This window comes from Mus caroli, chromosome 18, assembly GCF_900094665.2.
Source record: "Mus caroli chromosome 18, CAROLI_EIJ_v1.1, whole genome shotgun sequence".
In the NCBI taxonomy this organism is placed as follows: Eukaryota; Metazoa; Chordata; class Mammalia; order Rodentia; family Muridae; genus Mus; species Mus caroli.
In genome coordinates this window covers 31,608,845-31,628,109 of record NC_034587.1, presented here as the reverse complement: position 1 = coordinate 31,628,109, position 19,265 = coordinate 31,608,845, and the positions used below count along the sequence as shown (strand labels likewise).

The following is a 19,265-nucleotide window of genomic DNA, read 5'->3' as shown; positions in this document are numbered from 1 at the left end:
ACTCAGAAATCTGCCTGCCTCTGCCTCCTGAGTGCTGCGATTAAAGGCGTGCGCCACCATGCCCGGCTTATTTTTAATTTTGAATGGTGTGTGTATGTATGTGTGTGTTCCCCCCCCACACACATACATACACGCAATCAAGCAAGTGCATATGAGTACAGGTGTCCAGAGAGTCCAGAAGAAGGCCTGGCTCTGCTGGAACAGGAGTTAAAAGCTGGGTACTGGGAACTGGACCTCACTCTCGACAAGAGCAGTATGTACTTCTGACCATTGAGCCATGTCTTTAGCTCTACCTGCTTGCTTTTCAAAAGGCTCTCAGGCTGGCCTCACACTCTCTATGTAATTGAGGCTGCCTTTGAACTCCCGATCCTTCCCGCCTTCCAAGAGCTGGGATTACAAGGTATGCAAAACCATGCCAGGCTTTGACCCACATTTGGTTCCTCTGACTGCAACATTGAAAAGTAATTGTAGGGTAATGGGCATTTGGGTGTGGATGCTTTCATAACAACGCTATTAACTTTATGGTTCAATTTCTTCAGTGATTAGCTGGATACTGGGGTGGGGGTAGCTGAAAGAGTTCATTTAAGACCCTCGGGGAAAAGGAGAGGGAACTTGCAGATAAGAAATACGGATCGAGCAAGCTATCTACTCATTCCTATGGAAGACAATAGCTCAATCTACAAGTGGAGGGTTTAGGACCGAGAAAGAATGTTGTGCAGGAGACCTCGCATTCTCTGCTAAGAAATGGAGCTACACTGCCAAGGCCTTTGAGTCTTATGCAATGAGGAAAACTTGGCAGAGTAGGAGAAAGGGCGACTTCAGAAGGAGTGTTCTGAAGAAATTCGGGTAAAAGACCATTAGAGCCTAGGTTTATGTGGAAGAACCTGGACACCACGGCTCACACTCATCTTCCGGGTAACTGTGCATTTAGGGAAGTGAAGATTGCCACTTCGCTGGTAGCTGCTAGGAAACACTTCCTTTCTCTTAGATCTCAAGGTAACAATAGCCCACCAGGAGGCTAGACTACCATGTTTGAAAAATAGTGTGCCCTAGAGGAGGGCATGTGAGCTTTCTCCAGGGGAATTTTCAAAACTACGCTGAGTCCTGGCACAGGAGGGAAGCAGGCCTGCACCCTGACTTGCTCAGGGCCGTCACACATTTCCATTTTTAGGTTAAATATGTCTTCGAAGGTTTTGCACAGCAGGGTGTCCAGCAGACTAGTCTTACTCGGTTGTAGGCATTTAAGGTCACCCGCCCCTTTCTGTCTAGGTGCACCGGTTGGATTTTAAAAGTCAGGCGGACTCCGGGCAGGTTCAGCTGCTTACAGCGGAGCCCCAGCACTGTGGGCCGGGTAGGGCGTGGCAGCTGCGGTGAGCGCTTGGCAGGGGCAGGGTGGGGTCCGCGCCAGCAGGGCGGGGACGAGCGCGGGGCGCGCGCCCGGGAACCTCGTGCACGCGCTGCGGCACCGCCCGCCCCCACCCCGCCCCGGTCAGCTGGGTTCTGCGTCCAGCCGGCTGCGGAGCATCCCGGGCGGCGCGAACGGCCCAGCCATGTCCGCAGCCATGAGGGAGAGGTTCGACCGGTTCCTGCATGAGAAGAACTGCATGACTGATCTCCTGGCCAAGCTCGAGGCCAAGACCGGAGTGAACCGGAGCTTCATCGCGCTCGGTGGGCGGCGGGTCCCCGGGAGCGGCGCCGGGGCAGGGACAGAGGACGGGCGGGAGGCTCCTCGCGCGTGGAGCGGGGCCTGGGAGCCGCAGACTGCGGGACGCGCGGACGCTGACGTGTCGCCTCTGCCGGCCGCGAGTGTCCCAGGACCTACAGCTTTGGACGCAGTGTCTAGCGGGGTGAAGCTCGCCTTCACGTCCCGGACCCCACCCCCACCCGGCAGCCGGGCCTCGCGTGCACAGTCCTCGCGTGCGCCCGCGCGCGGGAGCCAGGTCTAGCCAAGCGGGGCTTCCGAGGAGGGGGAAACCGCGGGCTAGCCAGCAGGAAGGAGAGGCAGGGGACTGCTGGGTGTGCCCAAACCAGCCGGGACCTTCTCCCTAGGGTGTTGAGGCCGGGGTTGCTCGGTATGCTCAGCTCAGAGGGACCCTATCCCAGGGAGCTGAGGCAGGGGACTGCTCAGAATACCCAGCCCAGGGTCGCTCTGCCTACGGAGGAGAGGCAGAGGACTCTCCAGTGTCCCCAACCAAAACGGCGTCCAGACGATGGGCAGGCCCGACCGACCTCCTTGTGGTTGTTTCTCTCCTGTATTCGAGGCAGGAGAAAACCGCCTAGGAAAGGCCTAACGGCGAAGTATGGCTGTGGGCGGGGACTGTCCCTTTAGAATATCTGCCCTGCCACCCAACCCACTTCTCTCCTGTCTCCAGGTGTCATCGGACTGGTGGCTTTGTATCTGGTGTTCGGTTATGGAGCCTCTCTCCTCTGCAACCTGATAGGTTTCGGATACCCAGCCTACATCTCGTAAGTGACTCACCCTGCGGCCGCACTTTCCCTTCCACAACCATATCCCCATTCAGGGCTTGTTTGGGGCTGTTTAGTCCTTGTCCCTGACATAGAACTCGAAGCACCTTAAAGTCAAGGTACTACTGCCTAAGGTTACACATTTGGGAAGCCTTAACTTGTTCCCTGATCTCTATCAGCTAGCCTAATGTGTTTTATATTAGATTATACTGACGTGGAGTTGACTTTATCTCGGCTGCACAAAATGTGGGGCTCAGCAGCTATTGCGAGTGAATTGCATCCCATTGGTGACTTGGTTATTTCCACCATATGTTTTTGTTCAGTTAAACCCAATCAGTTAGAACTTAATTCATTCAGAGTTAAAATGAGGGCCTGATTGGCTGGGAACTCGATTTGTATCAAAGACTGATCTCACCTTTGCGTTTCTAGTACTGGGATGTCAGACATGAGTCACCAGCCTGGATTAATTTTTTGATTTTAAAAAGGCTAACTGTTGGGCCAGTGAGATGGCTCAGTGGTTTGATGATTGCCCCAAGTCTGACAACCTGAGTTCCATTCCCAGCCAGCCACACGGTGGGAGAAAGAGCAGGCTCCAACAAGTTGTCCTCTGAGTTCCAAAGGCCTCCATGCCACTTGAGGAAAGGTAATGGCAAAAAATTAAGGCTATTCTTTTTTTAATTAAAAAAAAAAGTGTGTGTAAAAAAAAAAGTGGTGTGGGTGTGTGTGTTATGCCATGCCAATGTCTGGGTACCATATGTGTGCCTGGTGCTGGAGGAGGCCTGAAGAGGATTGTTAGACCCCTTGGAACTGGAGTTATAGACAGTTGTGAGTCATCACGGGGTTCTGGGAATCTTTCGGCCCCTCTGGAAGTGCAGCCAGCCCTCTTAACCGCTGAGCCATCTGTCTGAGCCCAAGGACCAAATATCAAAAGCAAATTTGGAAACACTGTAACAAATCTTATAAAATACCTTCATAACAAAACTCCTTCGTAATATAAATTATTCATGTAATTAGATTTAAAAAATGTATCCTAAGATTAGGATCTACTGATATTAATTTTATAACTTAATTTCTGTTCAAATCAGAATTGTATATCTCCATTAATGAATTCTGTTTTATATTATAACTAAGTTGGTGGGTTTCATCCTTGTTCTCTTAATCTTCTTAACCACAGTGATAAAAACAAAAGGTAAAAACATTTCAGTTGGAGGCTAAGACACAAGATAATATTCTTATACCACCTGACTATCATTGGCCAGATTGGAATTTAGCATATGCTAGAAGGGAAAAAAGGATTTTATTTGTATTTTGTTTCATTTTTTTTTTTTGAGACAGTCTCAAGTAGCCCAGGCTGGCCTTAAACTTGCTGTGTAGCCAAGGATATCCTCCACCTCGATCTCCTCAGTGCTAAGGTTATAGGCAGTGTCACCCTGGCTAGTCTTCCAGATTTGTTTTTAGAAGTTCGTTGTTCTGGACAAAGGCCAGCTGCTGGCATGATGAGCTTGCTTGTGACATTGGAGATCCCTCAGGCTTCAAGTTGACAAGGGTTTTTACTCTCCCGGTGTTACCTGCACCATCTGGGTTTTGTAATTGTACCTAGGATCACTAAGGTAGACTGGGAACAGTCGGTTTGGCTTTCACTGCAGGTAAAGGAAGAGAGAAGCCCTTCTCGTGATCTCTAATGTTAAATGGGGATATGCAACCTTGATTCAGAATAGCTAGTAGGTCACTGTGTGTGGTAACAAAATTACCCTATGGTATTAGCCTCTACCTGACTATGTCTGTCTGTGTGTATCTTACTTGTAACTGTTTTACAGGGGACTGTGTGGTTTAAAGTTGTTTCTCTTCTTCCTCCCTCTGAATTCTGGGGATTGAACTGGGGCTATCAGGTTTGACAGAAAGCCTTTTTCCCAATGAGTCCTCCCCAAGAATATGGACTTTAAAAAAAGACTGCATGGCTACTTCAGGGCTACTTGATATATAATTGTATGAGAAATGAGCTCCTTTGTTGGCATTGACACATTGTATGTGTGCTGTAAAGGGTTAAGTGTTTCTTGGGTCTGGGCTCAGCAGTAAAGGGCATTGGCTGCTCCTGTTGTGCTTGTGACTGAAAGTGGGGTGGAGCCACTATTTCTCTCTGACCAGAGGTGATCTTAGGCTGCTCCATCCTCAGTCATAGTTCACAGTGGTTTTTAAGTTGCCGTATTATTTCTTCGTTCATACATTCACTGGCTACATAATCAACAGGGTATTACAGGCTCTCCTTACTCACAAGATGCTAAATGTTTCTGTCTGTTGCTAGAAGTTCAAACAGCAGATCCTGTTACTTCTAAAGAGTAGAGCTGGGTGGGATTTTCCAAGTTTTAGGATTTAGTCAATAAGTGAATACACTTTCTTCACAGTTTTGATATTCTGAGACAAAGTGACATTTGTAGTACATTTCAGTAAGAGTTAGAAAACACACTAAAGACAGAATAAAAGACACTTAAATGATTTAAGCAGAAGTTCAGAAAGCAGTGCTCAGTGAGCATACAGCCCGCCGGTGTGAGTGTATGATGTCGCCTTTCTGTAGGTCCAACTTTTTCACCTTTAAAGTCAGCATAGGATTGTGTGACTTGGATAGCCACTGGAGTCATCTGAGGGACAGGCATATTGATGGCTGTCTGGGTCTTCCCCATAGGTCCTGTTCTAATTGCTCAGGGATATGGCCTGGGCTCGTGGGGGGGGGGNGGGNGGGTTGAAAGACTTGTCAATCTTTTATAATTTTGAAGGGGTTCTAGTGCTCAGAAAGTGTTGGGAGCCTGTGGTTCAGAGCAGCAGTAGGGAACAATACAGAAGCGTCCTGTGAGTGTGAAGGTGGCAGAAAATGGCTTCTGTTCTCGAGAATCGGCTAGAGACTTCTTCAGTGCTCTGCCCTGTGTTGGAGAGGAGAGAAAAAAAAAATGTGTTTGTACACAATACAAGGCATACAGACTGCAGTCAGTAAACAGTCAAGTCAGTGTTAATTTAATCAAGTCTGTTCATTGTGTAGCCATTGAGATTGTACAGGTTTTTGTTTTTAAAGAAAGAAAATCCTTAACAATGATGGTTTTGAGTAATGCCCAGCTCATTGTTTCTAGGGGTTGGGGGATGGCTCGGTGGGTCAGAGTGCTTGCTGTGCAAAGTGAGTCCCCAGCATCCACATAAAAAGTGGGGTCTTCGTTCATTCACTGCCTCCCTAGCATTGTGGGGTTGAGGTAGGCCAATTCCAGGAGCTCGCTGGTTACAGTCTAGCTGACGGAACGCTTGCTGCTGGTTCACTAGGAGGCTTTGTCTCAAGGACACATAGAGGAAGACATTGGAAGTCCTCCACTGGCCTCTGCATGGCCCTCAGGCACATAAACCCACACACTCATGTGCATATTCTCACACCCACATCCACACCCCACCGTGTTTCTGCATGTCTCAGTCTGGTTGGGCTAGCCTAACAGCAGGCGATTTGTGAGTGAGGTTGGTTTTTTATTCTTACTTCTGAAGGCTGAGAATTCCAAAACTGCAAGCCACCAGCTGATTTGGTGATCTGACAGCTGTTCTGTGCTTCATAAACAGCATCAACCTGTGGTGTAGTCACGTGGCAGAAGAGGAGAGCAGACTTGTTCGAGTTGCTTACATCAGTCAGAACCCTTATAACCTAGTCACCTTCTGAAGGTCCCCATGTCTTAGGCTATGGGGTATTGGATTCCATCAAACTGATTTGTGGGGTATGGAAATCCAGAAGCCGTGGTCATCTTCACTCAGTCGTCCTCTGATCCCCTACTGTGCTCCTCAGTCCCCCACATATTCAATCTTCAAATCTGAGGTTCATCTGCTTAGCAAATGTCAGTCCAGCCGTACACCAGGGGCCGGTGTCACCCTTTAGATATGGCCTGGAATGAGATAGATACACTCTCCCTTCTGTGTCAGCAGTCTGACCGTGAGCAGGCAAGATATAGGGAAAGTAGAGAGTAACAGGAACGGCTCTTTGGATATTTATCTGCGGTGCTATTTAAGACCTGAGGAGTGAGCTGGAACCAGCCTGGCAGAAGTATAGTGGGCCATGGCCTGAGGTGGTGGCAGCCTTAGCCACTGCCACCTGGCTCTGTGACAGGGAAGAGTGCCTGGGAATGACAGAGAAGAGGCAGGTGCCAAAGGGGTCCGGGCGTGCAGAGGGCATGGCTGACCCTGAGGGCGGTGCACCTTTCCCTTCAGGTGGTTGTATTTTTTTCTGATTGTGTGAGAGAGGGCTTAAGTAAGGGTCACATGATAGCACTTCCCAGATGAAATGTCAATGGCCGCCGAGACCTCCGGAAGGGACTGGTGATCTTGCTAAAAAGTCAACCAGAACCTATTTCCTTCTTTCTCCGCCTTTCAGCTTTAGTTATTGTTAGTTCTTCCCCTGTAGCACCATAGGTAGGCGCATGCAGACTTCTCCTGTGCCACCATCGGAGAGGGCATAGAGATTGCATCTAAAGGTCAGCATTGGGCCTACAGATTGCAGGGTGTGGAGATGAAGTTTGGAAAAGCTCATTTGGCCTCCTGCCTTTTTCCATTACTCACCCCCCCTTGAGAAATTCGTGGGCGCAGCTCAGGTGCCTCTGGCCCCAGGTCAGGACTCTGAATGCTGGAGCATGGAAGCAGAGGTGAGCGGGGAGCTAGTGCCCACCCACGGGCCTTCTTCCCGGGGGTCTTGTGTTTTTCTGTGCACATAATCTCTTTGAGCCCCCTATTCTCTGTGTTTAGACATTCTGGCCGCCCTGTCTAGGCTGTCTGGAAGCCAATCCCAGCCTTTTAGGTTACCAAGAGCTGTTGACAGATCTACCTTCATCTCACTGATAAGAAAAGGCCGGCCAACAATGGAACTTGTTATAGAGACAGACCCACCTCTTCTTCCCCTGTAGCAGTGTATATACTTCAGTGGCCAGCACGTTCACAAATCTGTGCAAACATCTCCACTGTCTAGTTCCGAACATTTTTGTCACCCCCAAAAGGAAATCATTAGTGGTTATTCTCCTTTCTCCCCTCTCTACTTTTGGGTAGCCTTAGCTGTCTCAACTAATGTGCTCTGTGCATGGACATAGGTGGGATCGTGCACTTTGGGCCTTTGTGACTCTGTGCAGTCCTGCTTTTAATGGCAGTGCTTCATTAAGAGGCCCTGAGACCAGCAGAGAATTGGACTCTGTATCTTCATACACAAAGCTTGTTGCCTGAGATCTACAAAGATCCCTTGGCGGTGTGACGCTGGCCGTGAGTCCTGACCCTGCTTCTCTATACAAGTGGAACCATGATGCAAAGTCTAATGGTGTGGGTTTCTATGTTTATTATTGCCCTGCAGGGAGAGGGAGGGTAGGTTCTCTGCCCTACCCAGAAAGCTTTTGGTTTACAATTCTGCACAGACACCTGCCTTTCTTTTTATTTTTTTATGTGCTTAGAGAAGTCAGGCTGCTACTCTGCCCCGAGTTGCCAGAGTTCAGCCTTAGAGGTCAGGTACAAACCAAGGTCCTTTAGTGTTGAGTGTGGGTTAGTTTTTGTTCTCTTTCTGTAGGGGGTTGAACACAGGACCTTGTGGGTTCCACCACTGAGCTAATACACAACCCCTTTTAGTTTGAAATGCTATTCTGTGGTCAGGCATGGTGAGCACACACCTACAGTTCTAGCACTTAGAAAGTGGAGCCTGAAACAGCAGGAGTTCAAGGTTATGCCTAGGTTGTGCGCACTTGTGTGCGTGCGCGTGTACACACACACACACACACACACACACACAGGAGGAAGAGAGAGGATAGAGATGATGGATTTCCTAAGGTTATACAGAGGCTGGAGGGCAGGCTTGCCCTGCAGCCCTCAGTTACTCCACCTTTGCCACGTTAGTGCTAATCTCACAGACTGTAAGTATGTTTAGAGGTTATCACGATGGCATCTGTATTTAGAAGTTTTGAGATCTCACATCCACCCTGGGGACATGTTATTTTGTTTTCCTAATGCTCTCCAGCCCAGTTTAAACTCGTGGCACCAGAATAATGAATTTTATTTTCTCTGAGCATGATGACGTATGCCTTTCATCCCAGCACTGTAAAGGTGGAGCCATCCTGGTCTACATAGTGAATTCTAGCCCAGCCAGGATGAGACCTGCTCTTAAAAACAAAAAGGACTTTTTTTTTTTCTGAAAATATTTATTTTTATTATTTTAAACTGTGTGTCTGTGCGGGGCTATGTGAACATGGTATGGGTGCTGGAAGAGGCCAGAGGTGCTGGACCACCTGAAGCTGAAGTTACAGGCGCTTGTGAGCCACCTGAGGGTTCCACATGGAACTCTGGTCCCCTGCAAGAGCAGTAATAGCTCATAACTGCCGAGCCATCTCTCCAGCCCCAAGTACTTGACTCGTACACAGATGCTGAGCATTTGGTTAAGGCCTTCACTAATACAGCTCATTCAGTGTTCAGAACGGTCCTGCTATGTAAGCGTGATGGCAGTTCCCACTCTTTCAGACAGGAGGCAGAAGTAACAGCAGCCTCATCAAGGCTTTGATCAGTTTGTGGGAACTGGTTTAGAGCCCAAGGAGCCTGGTCTCTGGTCTGGATTTCAGTCAGATGCGTCCCACATGACCTTTTGTGTGTCCTGTAGATTCTTGCCGTAACCTTATGTAGTGAAGAAAATCCGGTGTTAATGTTTCCTTTTATTAAATCAGCTCTGAACCCATTAGCTTTGTGCAGGATGTCCGGCATCTCTCAGATAAGGTCCCCCACCCCCTGCCCGGTACACTGGGGGCATCTGCCGAGTTTTGTGAACATGAGCTGGAAGTGGTATTAATTTTTCTGTTTCCTGTCATGTAGCTCTAACTTGCCACCCCGGTCCGCACACTGTGCATGTGCTGCGCTGTTGACACACATCCCAGCCCCTGGCTCCTAGAGTCTTAACGAGTAACTCCCTGGTCTGGAACTCATTATCCCCCTGCCTCCGTTCTCCTGTCCAGGGATTTTAGGCATGTCCCATCACACTTGGCCGAAAGTTAAACCACACTTGACATAGAGGTTATAGTTATAAAGCCTTTGGTTTTGTTGACAATGGTTGTCCCTGTGCTTTGAAGATATATTCTTCACTTTAGGTGACTTGTTTCTGAGTGGCACATGAATTATGTGCCTAAGTGTATTGGGTGTGAGACTTCAGAGGCCTGCTAATGTAGAGTAAATAATTACAAGGTGTGTTACTTCTGGGCAAAGAGCCCAACTTAAAAAGAATTATATATATATATTTGTATTTAGTGAGGGTGTGGAGTGAACAAATGAACATGTGTAGAGATCAGAGGACATCTGTTTTGCTCCTTAGACTTCATTGCTTTGTTTAAAGTGTATTTTTGTTGTTTTAAACTGTACACATGTACACGTGTACATATGAGAGAGTATGTATGTGAGGGCAGGGGCCTGAGGATTCTAGAGGTGTCACCTGATGTGCGTGCTGGGCACCGAATCCAGGTCCTCTGTAAGAGCAGAAAGCTCTTAGTCACGCCGTCTCTCCAGCCCACTCTCCTCAGGCCTGGTTTTGTGGCAGAGTTTCTCTTGTTTCAGACAGGGTGTTGTGTGTGAGTGTCTGGCTGATGGGACTGCAGTCTTCTGGTAGGGGTGATGGGGTTGGGATTAAAGACATGAGCACTCTGTTTCACATGTGGCCTCAGAGGATGGAACTCAAACTGTCCGGCTTCAGTAGCTGAGCCATCTTGCTGGGCTCCAGCCTATGTTTATAAAACTCAATGGTATTGTGTGTAAAGATTCACAGAAGCAGGCAAGGCATGGTGGCGCACACCTTTAATCCCAGCACTCGCGAGGCAGAGGCAGATGGATCTCTGTGAATTCGAGGCCAGCCTGGTCTACAAATGGAGTCCAGGACAGCCAGAGCTCTGCTACATAGAGAAACCTTATCTTGAAAAACAAAACAAAACAAGAAAAAGAAAAGAAAAAAAGAGTCCCAGAAGCAGGCATTAAGGATCCTTCTTTTTATGGCAACAAGGGAAAACAACCTAGTCATACTTAGGACTTCCTAACTTTTTACATCATGGAACTTTCAGGCAATTTAGGAATTATGAGTATTCCCAAATACTGTTTTCTTTCATTAATTTTCTCCTGACTAATTTTTGTTTTTTCTTGTTATTTTTTTCCTGTGCTTAACCCACATGTTAAAGACATCATTATCCAAAGATGAAAAGAACTGTAAGGTTTTATTCTTCAGAGCACTGTGAGTGTGTGTGGCTTCAGCACTGTGAGTGTGTGTGGCTTCAGCACTGTGAGTGTGTGTGGCTTCAGCACTGTGAGTGTGTGTGGCTTNGTGAGTGTGTGTGGCTTCAGCACTGTGAGTGTGTGTGGCTTCAGCACTGTGAGTGTGTGTGGCTTCAGCACTGTGAGTGTGTGTGGCTTCAGCACCGTGAGTGTGTGTGGCTTCAGCACTGTGAGTGTGTGTGGCCTGGGTTTTCGTCCTGCTTCAGTTCAGTGGAACAGGCTGTTTCCTAGAAGAGAGTACCCAACCTGGACTAGCAAGGTTTGTACTTTAAGTCCACTTTCTTTTGCTCTTTTGTGGGGTGGAGGACCCAAACGCCAATGATTTACTCACTCCTGGTAAAGCCTTAACTTTTGGTCGACTCTTACTCAGGCGTGGAAGCTCTGTGAGGATGGCCCGCTGCTCCTGTCCATCTGTTCCTGGTCTTCTTTGGTTTCCTTCATTCTTGGCCAAAAGTTAAGCCTGTTCTGCAGCCTCCTCCTTGTTTTCCTTAGTTTCTTCAGAGCAATATGCCCACCTTTGGGTTGGAGGACACAAGAGACAGGACCTGGCTTCTTACCCTCTTTTAAGGACTGTTTGACACCATATTGGCAGACATGATCATCTTTACGAAAGTGTGTAGATTCTGCTAGCTCTTTGGGACCCCAACCACTGAAGGACAAGGATACCTGTCAGTCCAGGAGTACCCTCCACCCCCTGTCTCTTAGGGCAAACTCTCTTAGAACACTCAGATTGGCACCCACAATGCAGCCTTGAGCAGGCTTGGGCTTCCTATCTCCAGTTCTCCTTGGTCTGTTAACAAGAAGGCCCTGGCTCCAGCAGGCGCACTCAGATGCCTTGGCTTTCCTATCAGGCACGGATTTGGACCAGGGATCATTTCCACTCCTCACCCCAAGCATCAGCAGCTACTACTCTGTTGCCATGGTTTCTCGCAGGCTGTATGGTTTGCCATCCTCATCGGCATCAGTGAGTTTCTGGCAGCCAGAGTAGGAAGGAGATTGAGTTTCATCTTGACGTGGCCTACCATCCAGGAGGCACAGCAAAAAAAGAACTTGAATCCATTTTTTTAAACTTGGTTTTATCTCCGTTGAGGTTTGTTTTCCATAACGCTGACTTTCTGTGGTAGACCCCTCTCCCACAAGCATGCACACAGGTGGATTAGGAAGAACTTTTGCCTTTATTTTGGGTGTCACTATGTAGTCTAGACTGGCTGTGAATTCATCCCAGCCTCCCTCCTGGGTACTGCATGCGTGAGATACCACAGTAGCTCTGGGACTTCTTAAATGTTTGATTGTAGACTGCCGAGAACCACTTAAGACTGTGGCACGGGGACAAGTGCAATTAGGTCACCTGTGCTGTACCGGATAATCTGTGGTGGGCTCCCAGGCCACATTATCCACACTGGTGCACATGTAATTCAGGAAAACAAACAAACTGAAGATCTTACTTACTTCATTCATTTCTCTGTATTCTAAAAAAAAAAAAATCGAAGAAAAGAACGTGAAGCCTGTTGATACTTCCAAGTGCTGCTGCTGTATTTATCTCTAGAGCGACCGTGTCTGGGAGAAGAGAAGGACATGGAGAAAATGAATAGGCCAACAGCTGACATGTAAACACTGAAACTCTGTTGTGCTGGCCGAGAACAAATGCTCTGTTGAGAGCGAGTGAGCAAGTGGAGGCTGCTGTGGGCTCTCCTCCTCCGGCTTCTGCTTTGGTTTCGAGTGTGATCTGTGTGTGCGGCTCTGGGGTTGAATGCAGAGACTTGCATGTGCTGGGTAGGGCTGCACCCTTGAGCGACCCCTGCTTAGCAGGCTGGAAGAGGGAGAGGGGAGTGGTTTTAGCTGTAAGGGTCTCTCATTTTACCAGCAGGGACATTCTGTCCTTCAGCTGTCAGGCATCTTTCCCTCCCATGTCACGGGTGCCTCCTGAACAAACAAGGCACGGGATTACCACAGTGGGGTGAGACTGGTTTTTTTCTCCTGTTCAAGGCATCTCTGCCAGTTACCTGCACAAAACCGTGCTGTGGCTGTACGAGGAAGGAATGGTTGCCAGGGAGGGAGCGGGGGGGGGGTCTTACTGGGCGGTGAGGGGGGCTTGGGGCTTTGCTAGAACTTCTGATGCAGTAATGTTGCTGTGAAAGTTTAATGGTGACAGTGTCCACCATTTCACAAACTCAGCGCCCTGGTGCCAGTTAGAGATTTTGACTGCAGTATATATAATCTTGGATGCTATTAGCACATCCGTATTATGCAGATAGGAAAAGATAAACTCTGTCTTCATCAAAACAGCTAAAATGAAACCACTTGTGATAGGGCACACCACAATCACAATACCCAAGAGACCAGGCTGCCTGGAGGATCAGTCAGAGAGAGCCTTGGTTACAGGTTACATTTGAGGCCAGCATGGGCTACATGAGACCCATCTTTTTAAAAAGAAAAAAAAAATGTAGCTGGGCAGTGGTAGCACACACCTTTAATTCAGCGGTCGGGAGGCAAAGGCAGGCAGTTCTCTCAGTTCGAGGCTAGCCTGGTCTACAGAGAAAGTTACAGGACAGCCAGGGCTACATAGAGAAACCCTGTCTCAAAAACAAAACTAAACAAAAAAAGAAAACAATACTCATCCTTAAAGTCCCAAACTAAACAGCATAGTGTAATGTAAGATTTAAAAATACGGTATAGAATGTCTAGTTTGTAAGCAGACTTTTCTCTTTAAAGTAGCCTGGTTTGAAGAGTAATTATTGATCCACAGTAAAATTCAACAGGAAAACCAGAAATTCCCACCTGCCCCTCCCTCTCTGCAGAGCCAGGTCTACAGTTAGCATTCCTACTAGAGAGAGGAGTGTGTTACATCTAAGCGTGGGTGGACACCTCTGTCTCACCTGAATCCTGAGCGGTGCAGCTTAGTCATGTCTGGATCAGGGAATGTTTTCTGTTCTCTCTAATGGCATTTAGTTTGGGGGTGGGGGTGGGCAGGGAGAGAAGACTGGTAGCTCATGACCATCTCCACTTTGGTTTTCTTCATGTCTTTGATGTTATCCTTTAACATCTTCGGTTCTTGGCTTAGTTTCAAAAAACAAAAACAAAACAAAACAAAACAAAACCCAAGCCAACACAGATTCAGAGTTAGGAACAAGTAGGTGAGCCAGCAAGGAATGGACTCAGCCAGTGTCACCTATGGAGCCCCGTGGGCTGCAAGAGGCTCATGGGTGCCCTGTGTGTGGGTCAGTACCAGTTCAATACTAAAGAAAACAATTTCCCTAGTATATCTCCCAGAGTTGGCCCAAAGAGTGTTTTACCAGTGTTCAAAAATTTTCTAACCTGCACACGGGCCTTTGGGGATTTCAGCTGACCTCTTTCCTCTTAGAATTTGGGGTATATTTAAAATCCATAGACAATTCTCTATTCTCCTTTCAGCCTTACTGATATTTCCTGTACCAGATCTTAGCCAGGGACTATTGATTTTTTTCTCTCTTTAATTGCTTATTTCCCAATGAGTTCTAATAAAAATTACTATAATTATTACCTATTATGGACCTATTTATTCTGTACGATTTAGTGTTTATAAATACATTATACTAACTACTGTAATTGTCACAGCAATGCAGTAAGGTTTCTCAGCCACTTGGTAGATGAGCAAGCTAATGCCCAGAAAGAATGAATCTTCCCTGCCCCCAAGGTGAGAATGGGTGGCTGGGGAAGGCTGGTTAAGTGATTGCAAAGCCAGTTATAGTGTGCCCGGGTATCCTCACCTGTAATTAGTTTTTGGTAGTTTACTTTGTTTAAGTAGAAAGTTCAAATGATTTCATTTCATCTGATGGGTTATACCCTCTCTTCTCTCTATGTGTATATATCAAAGACCTTTTAATCCCTAAAGCACAGACTGTGTCACTGTTGGAGAAGACTGTTCATAAGGAAATCTATTAGCTAGTTCCTCAAGAGAGAGGTCAGGTGAGCATGTTCACTTTAGTGTTTGGTTATTACAAAGCCCCAGAGAGAAGGAGCCTCAGAGGTGTAGTCTGTAGCTCAGTGTATCCAAATGAAACCTTCTGTCCCTGTTATTAAAAAGCACCAGGCTAGGCCAGGGATCGCCAATGTATGCGCTTAACCCCAGCACTCAGGAGCCAGAGGCAGAGGCAAGCAGATCTCTGAGTTCAAGGCCAGCCTGGTCTACCATGAGTTCCAGGGCTACATAGAAAAACCCTGTCTTGCCCCTCCCCCCAAAAGCACTATGTTCATTACAGAGACATTTAATGAAGTAAAATCCTGCTGTCCCAGTGCTCAGGACTGATTTTATGCTCTCTGAAATCTTTCTGGATACCCATCTCCGTCTGTCTGCACACACAGACCCAGCCTTTCTTTGTTCACTTGTGTTTTAGCATCAAATTAGAATATGTTTCCATATCTTACGTTTTGGATATCTTTGTTTTTATCTGTTATAAAGGCTTCAGAATATTTAAAATGTGTTTAAGCCAGGCGTGGTGGTGCACGCCTTTAATCCCAGCACTCAGGAGGCAGAGGCAGGAGGATTTCTGATTTCGAGGCCAGCCTAGCCTACAAAGTGAGTTCCAGGACAGCCAGGGCTACACAGAGAAACCCTGTCTCGAAAAAACAAAAACAAACAAACAAACAAAAAAGTGTTTAGTCCATTCCCCCTTTTAAAATGTGTTGTGTGGAACGTCTATAATCTTATAATTTTAATGAATTAGAATAATTTTGATACCACTTTGACCTCTTTGATCTTCATTTTCGAAAACGCAGGCAGGCAGGTGTACATGCTCACACATGTGTGCACACACACATGCACACACACATTAGCATGACCAGGTATGTTAGTACGGTCCTACAACCCAGCACTTGGGAGGTAGAAGCAGGAGATGAGCAGCTGAAGGCCAGAGTCAGCTGTACAGCAAATATATATATATATATATATATATATATATATATGTATAATTTATATATATGTATAATTTATATATATGAGAATTTTAGCAATTCATCTTTGAGATGCCTCCAGTTCGACCTTTGTGGCTCCTGATTCCGGTCTGTGAAATTGTAGGGTTCCTGGCTCCCCAGAGCAGCAGACCATCTTTTCCTCCTTAGCTTTGCCTGTCACTCACACAGTCCAGCTTCTTTCTTGCCATCTGTTCTATGGAGGTAAAGCCCCATTCCCACCCAGAACATGGTGTGAGGCTCGGACAGAGAACACAGAAGCCACAGTGCCAAGCAGAGGTGGTCAGGCTCCGGGTCAGAAAATGCAGTGTAGGCTGCAACAGTAATGGACCTAAAGGCCACTGTGTGTCCAGAGAGGCTGTGAATATTTACCCCGGGAGTTCAGAGTTCAGGATCAGTGTCTGCCACTTACGATGAGGCCAGGCCTGTGCAGAGAGTCACAGTCGTTGCCAGCCACCACTGAGAGTGCTCCAGAATGTCTCTGGAGTTATGCGCCTTTTCCCTTGGCCTTCTAGTCAGTGCAGGAATCAGTAGCTGCCCTTCACTTGCAGCATGTTAGAAACCACAATGGCTACTGGGGTTTTCTTTCTTAGAAGAGAGTAGGGTGGAGCTGTGAAGGCGGAATCTGATGATGGTTGTCAAGTTGGCTCTGTGGTGCGGTCAGCTGCACAGTTTGCTTTCTTTTTCTTCTTAAATCTTAGTGTGTTTGGTGTGCGTGTGCGTGTGCGTGTGTGTGTGTTGGGGTAGCTTACCCTGGCACCCCCGTTGGGGTCAGAGGACCGTATCAGGTGAGGCGGGGCTCGTTGTTGCCAGTGTGTCCACTGGGGTAGCTGGCCCGTGAGCTTGAGGATGGTTGTCCCCGCCTCCCATCTGCCATCATAGGGTGGGATTAGACACACTGTACTGGGTTTAGCTTTACATGGCTATGTTCTGGGCATCTGGGCCAGGTCCTGACTTCTCTGCGTTACCCACTGAGCCATCTGCCCAGCCTCTCTTGTTTATTGTAATTTTTGAGACAGCAGTCCGGCTTGGAACTTGAGATTCTCTTGTTCTCACCTCCCGAGGGCAGGTGCCAGCACACCTGGCTTCGGTACAGCTTTCTGAGAACATGTGGCTGTCTGCCACCTTCCACAGCCTGAGTTAGTAGGTCTCAAGAAGGAACTAGATACTGTGTTCTACCGACTCCTCTGGGGGGGTATGAGCCAGCAGACTTTCACTTCTGGTGGTCCCTCCTCTGCCCCAGTAAGGGGGGGGGGTAGTAGAGTGCCTTCTGGAATTTACACTTTGAGACTATGGCCTCTCTCTGCTCTTTATGCTCCAGGACCTGTGGACCTTGGCTTTTCCTAGCACAGGGCAAGATCTGTGGTACCTTACAGAAAGAAATAAGATTGCAATCTCCTATTGTACTTAGCAAACATGAAATGCACATTTTATACCAGACATGTTGCTAGGCGCTGTCAAGTCTGATGGTGAGTGGCTTTTTTCTAATTAAGAAAATGACTCTCTACAGTGGAGTGAGCACAGGCTCTGGAGGTGTCCTAGGTACCCAGGCTGTGCTATTGTACCAATGCTGCCTGTCTTCTCTAAGCTAAGGTTCTTCCTCTAAAAACAAAACAAAAAACCAGCAGCAACGACAAGAAACACCCTACAGGCTATTATGAAGGTTTTAAAAGTTGTTTTTGACAGGGTCTCGTTATGTATCCCTGACTGGCCTGGAATTTACAGAGATCCTCCTGCCTCTGCCCCCCCCCAGCCGGCCCCCCCCCCCCTGAGCTGGAGCGCACGTGTGCCACAGCTCCTACATCTGCTTGAGGTTTTGGTGTCGGAGAACAGACTGTGAAGGAGGAGTGGCTCTCACTAATTGGTGGTGTATTTTCTTTTACATTGCTTTTCAGAATGAAAGCCATCGAGAGTCCCAACAAAGATGATGTTGACAGGGTCTCGTTATGTATCCCTGACTGGCCTGGAATTTACAGAGATCCTCCTGCCCCTCCCCCCCCCCAGCCGGCCCCCCCCCCCTGAGCTGGAGCGCACGTGTGCCACAGCTCCTACATCTGCTTGAGGTTTTGGTGTCGGAGAACAGACTGTGAAGGAGGAGTGGCTCTCACTAATTGGTGGTGTATTTTCTTTTACATTGCTTTTCAGAATGAAAGCCATCGAGAGTCCCAACAAAGATGATGACACCCAGTGGCTGACGTACTGGGTGGTGTATGGTGTGTTCAGCATTGCAGAATTCTTCTCCGATCTCTTCCTGTCCTGGTTCCCCTTCTACTACATGCTGAAGGTACGGTGGCATCTGACGGCTCCTCTCTTCCACACACGTCTCTCAGACTCCATCTCAGGACCTCTGAACCAGGAACAGTAGGAGCAAGGGCTCCAGTGTTGGATGCCAGTGGTTCCTGTCTCAGACTACAGAGGAGGAGGCAGGACTCCCCTCTCCCATCCTCTGTTGAAGGCCTTGTGTCGGTTGCCTGTTTGGTAACTGCAGGGAATGGCGGTCCTATGATTGACCCAGGTTAATCTCCATGCAGTGGTGTGTCACAGCCTTCACAGCTTTCAGCATTCACAGTGCTGAAGAGGAGTCATTATTTTTGGGAGAAAACCAAAAAATTTCCATAATAGATCTGGAGAAAGAAAAATGTCTAGTTGGTTGAGAAAGTTATCTTGGTAACTTTGGCAGTGTGGTAGTCAGAGCTCAGGCCTGCCAAACCTTGTTTTTGGCACAGGACTAGCCCAGGCTGCCAGCACTTGGGGGAAAGGACAGGAATCTGAAACTCGTTTATAACTGGGTCTCTGCGGGCTTCTGGCTTCCCCAGAGGGGAGGAGGGGAGAGGGTTGCTCATTACTGAGCATGGTGGTTCTTTCTCGAGCTGTGCTCAGATGGTGGCCCGAGTCTTCCCCGAAGAGTGGATGTGATGTAGGCACAGACTGCAGACTTTGCAAGCTAGACAAGGTGGAGTGCCCAGCCCCTAGGAGCTCCAGGCTAGCCTCTGTCCCTTTTTATTAGTACAAAGTACATGTGACATAGCTTAAAGATTCAGGTCACTCTGAAAGGTTTTACAAAAAAACCAATCCATTCTGCACCTCCCTTAAAGCTAACCATTGCTGGGGCTGGAGAGATGGCTCAGTGGTGGAAAGTACTTGCTGCCCTTGGCGAGGATCCAGGTTTGAATCCCAGCACCGACATGTTAGCTCACAGCCGTCTGGAACTCCAGTTCTGGGGAATCTGTTTCTCTTCTGGCCTCTGGGGCACCAGGCACAAGGAAGCAAAATAAAAGTAAATATTTTAAAAAACAAAAAAGCTCATTTTCTCTCACTTATGGCAACTTAGCTTTGCCATTTCTTGCTCCATCTGTAAGTAAGAGGTGGCTTCCGGGCTTGCCTCTATTTGGTGCAATATTTTGAAAGGTGGTTTCCTACCAGATCCTTACAGCCTTTCCATGGCCGAGTCACTCGCATTCACAACACTACGACTTTGAAGGCAGTGTTCAGTCTGGTCTGAGGTAACACACCGAATTGTGGGTTTTTTTACACCTAGCAATTGTTGCTTATATGTCTTATGACCCATT

General features: G+C 47.7%; 1 protein-coding gene across 1 annotated transcript in view; it reads left to right on the top strand.

The window, feature by feature from the left end:
* The first annotated feature begins 1,410 nt into the window (after nt 1–1,410).
* The window catches only part of Reep5 (receptor accessory protein 5), a 28,170-nt gene continuing 10,315 nt past the window's right edge, over nt 1,411–19,265 (top strand). Inside the window, exons 1-3 of the mRNA XM_021150597.2 lie at nt 1,411–1,668; nt 2,373–2,466; nt 17,842–17,980. Coding sequence (XP_021006256.1) covers nt 1,551–1,668; nt 2,373–2,466; nt 17,842–17,980 — 351 coding nt within the window. The 5' untranslated portion in view covers nt 1,411–1,550. The remainder of the gene's footprint in view (nt 1,669–2,372; nt 2,467–17,841; nt 17,981–19,265) is intronic.